Genomic DNA, 12664 nt, shown 5'->3' on the forward strand with positions numbered 1-12664 from the left:
CTCTAAAAATAATAAAATACTAATTTAGTCTATTCTGTTAAATAATAATTAAGATAATATATTCTAAAATATACATTTATACGACACTAAGACAAAATATTTTGAATTCCCAAATCAATGACAAGCTGTCCATTGTGTTTCCATTGTTGGGGAAAAGACAATCAACTTGGCAGTCTTACTCTGCTTACACATGATTACACATTTAGTCATTAATGTTTGACAAAGCCTTGCTAATTCTTAGTCTCAAATCTTGAATGTTTTACACTTTTTAAGGTATATAAACTTGGTCTTAAACATATCCTCAAAGAAAAAATCACATGATGTTATTTGAGTGGGTTGTGCGATGCCAGAAATGGTGCCATGGCCAGTCCACGATGAGGGAAAGTGTTTTCAAGTGATTCTTCCACGATTAAGTTCCTGAGCGGAGGGTTTGTATCTGTTGAAAAATACAGTAACTAGGGTTCACAGTGTTGTGGTGATGGATAGTTTTCTATCAACTACTATGCAGAGATAATTATTGCATGTTCGAAATAATGTTATTTGGCAGAACAATCCTTGATGGTGGATGTGGATGCATAGCATGTTCTAAATATTCTTTGCTTTATAATATCCTAATTTGTGTCTAGGTACCATTCATCACGCTAAGCTTTCTCTTGTACTGTACATATAAATGTGATATAAAGCTGCTGCTTTTTGTAGGTTTATGTTTGAGGTTAAGACGTTAGAGCAAACAATAATGGTACATGTAAATATATACAAGTAAAATTAAATAACTTATAATTTCATAAACCCTACCATAATGTGATGCTAAATAACTATCTAAATTTAACTGTTGCTTAGTATTTTTTGGGACATAGTGTACAATTCACTATTTAAAACAAAACTTGAACCTGTTTGCTGTTTGTTAGTGATGTATTACTTAACGTCCAACGGTGAAAGGGGCAGGTGCAGTTGAGAGGAACATCTTGTTGATTGACAATAGACAATAGACAATAGACAAATATTTATTGTACAATACGTTTTCTGGTATCACAATGTAATAAAAACTGGTACATAGTCAATGATTAAAAACTACATAACTAAACTTATTCTAAAACATTATTTTTTCATACTTATAAAAAATAACTTTTGACACATTGATCTATAAAACATAAAAAAGAAACATTGATTAAATCTAAGGCTAAACCTATTGTAGATATTTTGAAGATATATTTTTACTATTCGTTATCATCATAAACCATCTTCAAAGAATTCATTTATACTATAATATGTTTTTTGACAAAGTACTTCTTTTAATTTTTTAGTAAATGTAGATAAGGGAAGTTTTTTATATGCCTGTGGAATATTATTATATAATTTCAAACCTAGATAAAGAGGACTAGTTTCAAATTTCTTTAGTTTATGTGCCGGATATTGAAACAAATTACAATTTCTTGTGTGGTATCTATGATTAAATTTGTATTTTTCAAATTGATCAGGATTCTTATGTACTAATTTAAGCATTTCAAAAAAATGTATATACATGGCAAAGTAAGGATGTTAAATTTTTTAAATAACGGTTTACATGTTGTTCTTGAGTTGCAATGACCTATTGTTCTAATAATTGACTTTTGACTAATAAAGAGTTTTTGCACATCTGAGCAGTTACCCCACAAAGTAATTCCATAACTCAACATCGAGTATACATGGGCATAATATACAGCTAAACCAACTTCCAAAGATGTTATTCGAACTAGTATACTCAAAGCATATCTAGTTGAGTTAAGTTTCTTATTTAACATATTGATATGGTTGGATGGAAAAATTTAATTTAGTGTCTAAATGTATGCCTAAAAATTTTACTACACGTGTGTATTATTACTAAAACCCTTTACAAAAATTATCATTTCTTAATTTAAAGCGTAATGTATTAGTCTTGTCTCGATTTAAACAACAGACCGTGAGTAAGGAAAATTTTGTGAAAGTTTGTCCAATGACATCTTTGGTGTAAAGTTCTAAGTCACTTAACATTTTCCGTCTAATTAAAGCAGTTGTATCATCTGCATATAAAAAGAGGCTACAAACTTCTTTAGGAAGGTAATTTGGCAGGTCATTGACATAGATAAAATTGGAATAACAATGGGCCTAATATTGACCCTTGGGGTACACCATGTTTTACATCTGCCCAATTAGAATAATATTTTCCTGATTTATTAGTAATAACTGTCCTCTGTTTACGGTTAAATAAATAAGAATATAATAGTGTAAGAGCTGTGCCTTTGACACCCATTCTTCTTAACTTTGTCAGCAAAAGTGTGTGGTTTACACAATCAAAAGCCTTAGATAAGTCACAGAAAACTCCTGCAGTGTAACTTGACTCATCCAAGGCTTCAATGGTACTGTTTACGAAAGAGAAAAGAGCTGCTTGTGTACTAGAATTTTTTCTAAAGTCATACTGCTCTTTACATAATTTGTTTATTAGATTCTAAAAAGTCAAAAAGTCTGCTATGGATAATTTTTTCATAAATTTTTGAAATCGAACTTAGAAGAGAAATTGGTCTATAATTGTTTATTTCACTACGTGAACCCTTTTTGTGTATTGGGTGAATTTCTGATAACTTCAATAGTTCAGGAAAAATTCCTTCACATAAGGACTTATTTATAAGTCCACTTAGTACATCAGAGATTGTATCAACAGACCATTTAAGTATCTTATTAGGGATCTCATCCCATCCACTTGAACTACTGTTGCTCAGATTTAAAATTATATTTTTTGACCTCAGTTTTGTTAGTGGGTGAAAAAACTTGCAACTCAATGTCATTTTGTTCACATGTAAGATAATGTGAAGGGGGTAATGTGACAGGAACTTTTGGAACTTTTAATATCTCTACTATATTTGTATATTGATTGTTGAAAAGTTTAGCTACATATATCGGGTCATCTATCTCTTTATCATTAATCTTTAATTTAATGTCATTTTTACTGATTTTATTAAGACCTAGTTCATCTTTAATTACATTCCACATTGCCTTAGTTTTGTTTTTAGAATCTATTATATAAGAACTATTACACGATTTCTTCGCTTCCACAACAACCTTATTGAACACTTTTTTATATTTTTTGACATAACTTAGAAATAAAGGATCTGTACAGTACTTTGATTGAATATGAAGCCTTCTTTTATTTTCAGAGGATTTTATGATTCCCTGAGTAATCCATTTCTTTGGTTTTCTCCTTTGCTTGGAAGAGATAGCATTGACAGGAAAAATTTCATCAAGAGACAGCTTGATTATAGATAAAAATCTTTTATAACTCTCATCAACAGACTTGTCAAGAATAAAGTATTCAATATATAACAGGATAGTCTGTCCACAAATAAGGGAACTTTTTTTATTGGAAATAATCGTTTTTTTTAAGATATAAGAGTTATTTTTATTTTTTATATTTTTGCCTTTAGGCAGCAGAACAAGTAAAGCATTATGATCAGACAAACCTAGGTCAATATTTATATAGACGTTGTGTACATAGTTAACACTTGTTAAAATTATTGTCAATACATGTTTTAGAGGTCTTAGTAATTCTTGTAGGTTGCCTTACATTTAGTGAGAAACCTGAACTAATGATTAGGTTCTCAAAGTACTTGACGGTAGAGTCATCCACCAACACATTTATATTGAAATCTGCTGCAATAATTACTTGTTTTTTTAGAGTTTCCTTTTGTAAACAATTTAAAAGGGCCCTGAATTTAATTAAAAACAATTTAGTGATGCAACTCCCAGGGATTCTATATATAGAAACCACTAGTAGATTTAAACATTCTATTTCTACAAAACGATCCTTCAAAACATAGTTCTTCATTAAAAATATTTAAATCATTCCTTACTTTTATAAGAGAGAAAGATTCATGGACGAGAATGCAAGAACCACCCCTTGATGCATTTCTAAAAAAAACCATCCGCTAATCTAAAGTTGGGTATTTTGTTTAAAACACATTTATTTTCCTCATCAACACTATGCTCATTCAAGCAAATAATTTTGATTGCATTGAAACTTTTAATTATTATTTCCAAAATTTCAAACTTACTTTTAATACTTTGAATGTTACAATGCAGTAAAAAATCCGTCCTTTGACTGTGTTAGTACTTTGTGAATATTTTTGTCTAAGTTAAAAAGGTTGTTGCGGAATTGATTCAGTTTTTTGAAACATTAATTTTACGACAACTATTTACAGGAGTAGAAAAACCAAGAAATACTGATCCATCACTATCACTATTGGTACTATTACAAGGAGATAATACAGAAATGTTACAATCTTCATCATAACTATCATTTACACAGTAAGCTGTTGAGAGATCTAGTGCTTCAACAACACTTGGACCATTAATCCCTAACCCATTTGAGAGCAAAGACTGACTTTTCAACACTGATACTGGACACTTGGGGTAATTGTAAAGTTAAATCATCTTGAGTTGAACTGCCATCTGCTGCTGTCTCCTCCATTTGAACTCTCCTAAAGTTTTTAGCTGTAGGTAGTCGAGGAAATTCACTCATCTGTTCAAAGTCCTGAGCATGATTTTCCGGTTTGGAATTTGTAGTCGTAATCTTTTCTAAATTTCCAGATTTGTTCCTAGACTGCCACCAGGAAAGAGCATTTAAAATTACATAAGCTAATTTTGATTTACCTCTGTTGTTTAAGTGGAGGCCGTGAGCGGTATAATGAAACCTCTTGAAACCATTCAAATTAATTAGGAAGACATCATCCAACCTGTTTGTTAACTCCGTAATGTAGCTATTGACAAGTCTCAAATCATTGTTTTTCTGCACTGCTTAAATCTTTGTCATATCTAATTGGAACTGTAGTAATAAAAGACAGGCCTGGTCTTACTAAGATGATGGAGTTTTAATTCCAAATTAGAATAAATATTCTGAAAATTTCCATTTAGGCTATCATTACTTCCTCCTAAGAGGATGACTGGACTAGTATCATCCCATAAAGAAGCAGAGTCAGCCACTTGAGTCAGAGTAGTGTTAGCTCGCACATACCCAAAGCAGTTCACTTTGCCATTACTTAGCTCCTCCAATTTTGATGACAAAAGTGAACCTTGACTATCTGAACAAAGGTTCACTTTCATTTTAAACTTAAATTTAAATGTTGTGCTCTTCATACCAGTTTTACTTTTCCCACTGTAAGATTTATCAGTACCAATATTATTTTTCTTAATATGGTTCTTAATGCAATGATTTTTATCATATGATTCATTTTCTTTTTTACAAATTTCTGAGAGTCTATCTAAAATGCTGTACTTATTTGCAGTAACAGTCTGTGAGGTTGTCTTATCTTGCATCAAAGAACACCGATGGTTTAAAGCGTCCCTGCATACTTTTCCTTTTCACCACTGACCACTTCTCCATACCAGAAATAAAACTTAAAGAATCTTCAAATTCTTGTTGACACTTTGTATTTTTTGCAGCAGATACTTGTTCCTCAGTAATCTTGCATGTCTCATGTGATGGCTGTCTTTCATGAATATTTATTTTCTCTTTGGACTGGTTTGTTTCAAGATCTCCTTTGCCAGATATGTTAAAAATTAGTTCTTTAGCAATTTCTTCTTTCAACTCCTTGTATTGTTTATTATATGTTAAGTACGTCATAATAGCACGCTTCCGAATTATATCTGAATCCCTGACTTCAAGATCACCAAAGTATGCCTCAACATCAAAGGTCTCATATTCTGTCCGAGCCGATATTCCCCTCACCAACCATTCCACAAAAATAAGCAAATATATACCACATTCAATGCCATTTCTCTGCTGTGGAGAGTTCACTACATTGAAAGAACATGGTCCCGATGAGCACACATAAGGCTCCAGCTTTGTGAATACAACTTGAGCATGACTCAGATTATAATTCTTGATTGAATCAATATAATAAAATGCTTCATCTGCCCTGCTATAAAACAGTAAGCTCCAATGGGAACCATTGACCTCCATTGCTCCTTTAGAATCGTTAATTGGAATGAAAATGTAAGATTTACTAATCATTTCAGGTTCCAAAAAACAGTCAATATCATTAGTACACTTAATACCTTGGCTTATATTTGGGCTCATGAAATAGACATTTTTCATTACATTGCTTTGAAGCAGGAAATCGAAGTACAATGAAATTGAGTCATCTAGAATCCATTCATTCGCCAAGAGTGTATTGCATAAATTAAAATTTACATCATTTTCATGTAGGCCTAGGTTGTAGTTTTTGTTATTAAAATTTTTGTTAGAATTATTCAATTGTTGTTCAAATTGTGTTATTTGCAGTTTTAGGGCAGTTTCCAAGGACTTAAAATTATTTATTTCGCTTGAAAAATTGATTTTTTCTTTGTCTGCAATTTCTTTTAGTTGATCAATCCTGTTGTTAAGAATACAGTTTTCCTTCCTTAATTGGCTTACTTCACTGTTTAAAATAGTTATACTTTCATTGAGCTCATTGATTGTATTATTTTTATGTTTAACATCTTCAATATAACTTGATAAATCCCGAGTTAATGCCTTAATAATGTCCTTGTGTTTTTTTACATCCACCTCAACATCTGCTTCTAGACAGACAGACAGTTCAAGCTCCTCTAACCGCAGTGATTTTTCTTTTTGTAAGGCCTTTTCGATGTCAGTACATTTAGTTTCATTGCTAGGAGACGTCAAGAAAAAAATTGTAAAGCTGTACATATTACTTTTTTGAAAAGTCTCCTTTGGCGTGTTTTGTTAAAAAGTTTTTCCTAAGCACTGTTTACTTTTTTGCATACATTTGTTTTAATGTAAATACAAATCATAAAACAGTGTAAAATTATTATTTTATTATTAGTGGCGTAATATTGATTTTAAATCTGGATGTTTCTATAGCAACAAACTTTTGTTTTATTGGTGCCAAGTGCATAAAGGTTTGACAATCCATTGTTGACCTTAGTTTTTTTGATGTGGAAAAGTATAATACTATATGTGAATTATGTTTATAATTGCATAGCCTTTCCTGCGTTATAGGTATTAAAACAATACATATGTACAATTTTTGTATGAAACTCGAAAAAGTTTTAAAAATAAATTCGTACTAATACAATTTAAAAATATAGGCTATTGTGTTTTATTTTCACTAGAAAAATATGCATATTTCTTTAATTTATAAAAAAAATGAATGTTTGTTTTTGTTTGTTACAACAATTTTTTCCAAAAAGCTTGTGCAAATATAAAGAAATTAGCCGGTCAATTTAAGGTAATAATATAACACAATAGCTAGTGCACTTAATTTGTTTGGAAAGATTTAAATTAGAGAATAATTGCCTTGAAATGTTAATATTCTACTCAAAAGATGTAAATATCCGTTAAATATCTTATATATATATATATATATTTATGATATATCTTAAATAAATAAATAAATATATATATATATATAGTTTCAATTGTTTTTACTGTAATTATTTGATTTGATTTATATGTAGATGGCTGACGGAGAGGATTGGGGAGTGGACGAGCCCATACTGACTGCTGACACCATACCAGTGGCTCAGGATCCAGAACTGCCTGAAATCAAACTGTTCTGTCGTTGGAACTGTGATGATATGCAAGTTTCTGACATGTGCCTTCAGGTATTTTTTTATTTTTTTTTGGCATCTTGTGATTAGCTTTAATGTTTACTCTGTTCGCCATTTTAAAAAGCAGCAACTCGTTTAATAGAGTATCGCTAGTCTGCATCATATCTGAATTGAAATGAAAGACAGTTTATTTCTGTTATAATTACAATACTATTACAATTAGTATTAATATATGAATTGATAATTACGAGGGCTGTTCGGAAAGTAGATTACGTTTTGTAATTAAAAATTAACAAAGTATAGGAAAAAATTTTTATTATACATTTGAAAGCCACACTTAAATACTACTTTTCAAAATAGTCGCCATTCAAATTTAGGCAGATCATATCGATGGATGAGCTTGACAATGCCTTCCTCATAAAATTCTGCCGCCTGTGTCTTCAACCAGTTTGTCACTTCTTGCTGCAGCTCTGTGTCGTCGTCAAAGCGCTGCGTTGCCAGCCACTTCTTCATTCAATTCAATTCAACTTTATTCAAGACTCATACAATGTACACATACAGTATAAATACAGAATAGCGTCAACCATTACATTACAATATCCATTTATTGATTAAATAAAGCAGTTTGCCTCAAAATGTCATTGAAATGATTTTACAATTCTGCTACTATTTACAATATGTCATATCAACTACTAAATTGTTGGATGAACTAAGTTACCTCAAAATATTCTTTAAATGAGTATACTGATTTTTCAATTAAAAATGACTTTAACTTTGTTTTAAATATGCTAATTTGTGAAATTTTTAGAAATGTTTTTGGAAGAAATAACAAGAATTTGGATCCTATAGCAGTGGGTTTTTTTATTAAAAAGTTCTAAGTTATGTTTTGGGATTGATGGATAATTTCTATGGCGAGTGTTATAATCATGATTTGCTCCTAATTTAGATATACTATCTTCATTTGATTTCACAAGCATTATAGTTTGAAAAATATATAGACCATATACAGTAAGGATTCTTAATTTAGAAAAATGCTGTTTGACAGATTCATTTCGTTCCAAATTTAACATTATTCTAATAGCTTTTTTTTGTTGGTGAAGAATTCGGTCTAGAGTTTTTGTTGTTGTAGCTCCATACATGCTTATACCATAAGACATGTGTGAATTGATTAGTGTAAAATAAATATTTTTCAAGGTTTCAATATTACATACCCTTGACATTTGTCGTAGAGCGTATAGACCAGAGGACATTTTATTTACTACATGGTCAACATGTTTATCCCAACTTAAGTGTTGGTCCAATATTAGTCCAAGAAATTTTGAATTTTCTACTTGATTCAGTTTTGAATTTTCTAGATAAATATTTGGCTTTAATTTTGATCTAGTTTGTTTTGTACAGAATGAAATAAAATTTGATTTATTTATATTTATTAGGAGATTTTTAGTGTCTGAATATTCTTTTACAGTGTTGTAAGACTTAGAGATGATTTAAGCTCAATTTCTTCTTGACTTTTACCTGAAATTGTGATGTTGGTATCATCAGCGTAGAGGCACACTGACCCATCCACCTGTATCACACCCGGAAACCCCCTTAAATAGCAAAGAAATAGAAGAGGGCCAAGTATAGATCCCTGTGGGACACCATGTTTTATAGTTTGAAGATTTGAATAAAAATTTTGTGTATATTTATATTTGCTGTTTAAATAACTAAAACTATTTTGAATTTGAATACATTGTTGTCGGTTTTTTAAATATGATTTGAACCATTCATGTTCCTTACTCTTAATATTTAAATTGTAAAGTACCTTAAGTAATTCATCGTGGGACACACTGTCAAATGCTTTGGAATAGTCAAGGAAGATTCCAATGACTTTTTCATTCCTGTCAACCAAATCTATTATTAATTCAATGAAATTAACACCAGCAGTTATCGTAGATTTTTGTGGTCGGAGGAAACCATGTTGCTGATCATCCAATATGTGATTACTTTCCAGGTAATCCAAAAGTTGATTATATACTACTTTTCAAAAATTTTAGAAAACACAGGTAATAAAGATATAGGTCTGTAACTTGTTGGACTATTTAAATCCCCCTTTTTATAGAGTGGAACAACTTTAGCAATTTTTAATTTGGATGGGAAAAAGCCAGATATTAATGATGAATTGATTATGTGGGTTAATGGTTTGGAGATTAGCGGAAAAGACTGTTTAATGATAGTGATTGGTATATCATCAATTCCTGTTGAGAATTTGTTTTCAAAAGCCATTACAATCGCTTTTAAAATTCTTTCATCAACATCTTTAAATTTGAAAAAAATTGAGGCTTGAGATGGTTTTTCATGACTCGATTGATTAACAAAATCTTTCTGAATATTTGGAAGCACACAACACAACATTTATAAAAAAATCATTAAATATATTACCAACAAGAATTGGGTCTGATATGGATGTGCCATCCCGGACTTATTGTATGTTATCAGTGATCTTGGCGCCATTGTTGATTTCAGATTTGATAATTTTCCAAGTTGATTTCGACTTATTTGTAGATTTCTTAATTTTACTGTCAAAAAAACCTTTTTTTGTTGTTGTTTATTTGAATTTTATTTTCAATTTTTAGTTGCTTAATTAATTGTTTTAAATCATTAGTTTTCCAAACCCTATATGTTTTCTCCAATTGCGCAATTTTTTTCTTTTTAATCTTTACATCATCTGAAATCCAACTATTTAGGTTTTTCTCTTTTTCAACAGATAATAATTTAGGAAAGCTAATTTCAAAAACATGAACAAATATTGAGTAAAAAACATCATACTTAGTTTCTACGCTAGCCTGGTAAACTTCTAACCAATTTTCACTAGCCAATAGCCTTAAAAATAAATCTGTGTTAGTTTTTGAAAACTTTCTACAATACCTTTTATTCACATAATGAAGAGTATTTTGTACACCAAAAATTTCAAACAATTGCCCATCATGGTCTGATATACATGTTATAAGGCCAGATGTTTTTAATTTCTTAGTTGTAATATTAGTGAGGAAGTTATCTATGCTGGTTTCTGACTCGGAGGTAACTCTAGTAAGAAAAATTTACTTTATAAACTAAGTTATAAGAATTTAAAATACTAACAAAGTTCCTATATGTATTGTCTTTGTTCAACACATTGATGTTAAAATCTCCTGCTATGATAATATTCTTGAATTTATCATTTAATGTATTACATAACAAATCAAGTCTACCTAGAAAAGATTCAAGTAGCCCTTGCTGTGGGGATCTATAAATACATGCTAAAATAAATGAAAATGTATTTACAGTAATTTCTGATAAGCAACATTCAAATTCTTTTTCGGCTGTAAGATCTTGGACTTCAGGAATTAATAATTTTTTACTTTTAATGTTACTTCTAACTAAGATCAATACACCACCACCAAGTGAGATAGACCTTGTAAAAAATGAACATATTTTATAATTTGGAATATTTAGATACAGGATTTCTGCTTCAGTCATTTTATGTTCAGATATTGCTACTACATCTGGTTGGATTTCTTCTAAATTAATTTTTAATATATTAATACGTGATGATAAGTGTTGAACATTTTGATGTAATATTTTTAATGGTTGAAGTTGAATGTTGTCAAAATTTTGTTTATTTTTGGAATTTAGTTTGATATTGGTTTCAGTAGCCTATATTTTAAATGATGGTAGTTTTTCATTCCTGATAGTGTAAAATGATTACTGTTATTTGAACTTAATAGTGCATTATTATGAGCCAGATCAATAACATTCAAACTATTATATCTATATGCAGAACAGTTTTCATTGTCATAAAAGTTTAGTTTAAACCTGAAAAAGATGAACAAAAATCACTGACACCATATTGCCCATGATTCACCTCACTTTCACCAGACACTGCTTCCAAGTGTTGTTTGGATTGGAAATCAAGATGATCCTGATGTAGGGCCATCTCCTTGTCTCCTTGTGGTCCTAGGTTTGTAGTTATGGTTGATGACAGTGGTTGAAGTGAAGAGGTCTCAGGCTGCATGTGATCAACAACAAACGATGATGGTGTAGCTTGCGGATACTTTGACAAAATATTGTATTTTAAATCAGTGATAAATTCATCATGTGTTAATCCATTCCATAATACTCTGGAGGACCACTGGTTGTACAATATGATGTCCACAGAAGCTCCAGTAAGGTGATGAAATTTCATTATTTTGGTTACAAAGTGTTCTATGGATATTTTATCACGAACGCAACCCACAGCCGAACATATAAGCCTTGTAAAACCTCTTCTCTTAAAATCAATTGAGAAATCCTCAAAAGCTTTATCATAATCAGTCAAAGTAGGTTTATTTTTGTATTTATCCTTTGTAATCAATGAATAGATTCCAGCTCCATCAGGGACTTGTTGATAAGCAAGGTGACTGGTTATGCAGTTTGAAGCAAGTGGTCTTCCAAATTGTTGTTTGAAAATCACTGCAACACCAGCAGTCATCTGTCGCTCATTCTCAAAGTCGCCAGAAATACAGTGTGCAAACGCAGTTTTTTCACAGTCTTTATGTTCAGTAATTATTCCAGTCATGTTTCTTTTCTATTATTTTTACTGGAGGTTGAACTCTCTCATACTTGAAATGTAATTCTTGACTGTTCCACCAAGTAAGGGCTTTTAAAATAATGCGAGCCAATTTTGTTTGTGCCTTGCATGTTTAAGTGCAGACCATGGACAGTATAGTGTTGTCGTCCCAAATGATTAAGATTAATAATGTAAACTCCATCAATCCTGGCAGCTATCTCCATGATGTAGTTATTTACTTTTTGTATTTGATCGTTTTCCGGACCATTAAGAATTTTGTCGTACCTATTAGGTACAGTACATAAGAAAACAGGTCTGGTTACAGTAAGCACTTTTAGTTTACTTTCTAAACTCTCATAGATTTCATTAAAGTTTTCTTTAAGACTATCATTTGTTCCGCCAAGAACTACTAATGGGCTACTTTCTTCATCAATTTTAGCTGAGTCGATGACTTGCAGAAGAGTTGTGTTTGGTCTGACATAGCCAAAAGCATTTACTCTTCCTTCACACAGTTCTGTAATTTTTGGAGCAAGATTT

The 12664-nt window shown here is 30.8% G+C and overlaps 1 protein-coding gene across 1 annotated transcript in view; it reads left to right on the top strand.

The window, feature by feature from the left end:
• Positions 1-355: 355 nt before the first annotated feature.
• LOC124374490 overlaps positions 356-12664 on the top strand; it is a 29710-nt gene continuing 17401 nt past the window's right edge. The window contains exons 1-2 of the mRNA XM_046832698.1: positions 356-428; positions 7468-7614. Coding sequence (XP_046688654.1) covers positions 7468-7614 — 147 coding nt within the window. The 5' untranslated portion in view covers positions 356-428. The remainder of the gene's footprint in view (positions 429-7467; positions 7615-12664) is intronic.

Source organism: Homalodisca vitripennis, unplaced genomic scaffold (genome assembly GCF_021130785.1).
Source record: "Homalodisca vitripennis isolate AUS2020 unplaced genomic scaffold, UT_GWSS_2.1 ScUCBcl_8680;HRSCAF=16885, whole genome shotgun sequence".
In the NCBI taxonomy this organism is placed as follows: Eukaryota; Metazoa; Arthropoda; class Insecta; order Hemiptera; family Cicadellidae; genus Homalodisca; species Homalodisca vitripennis.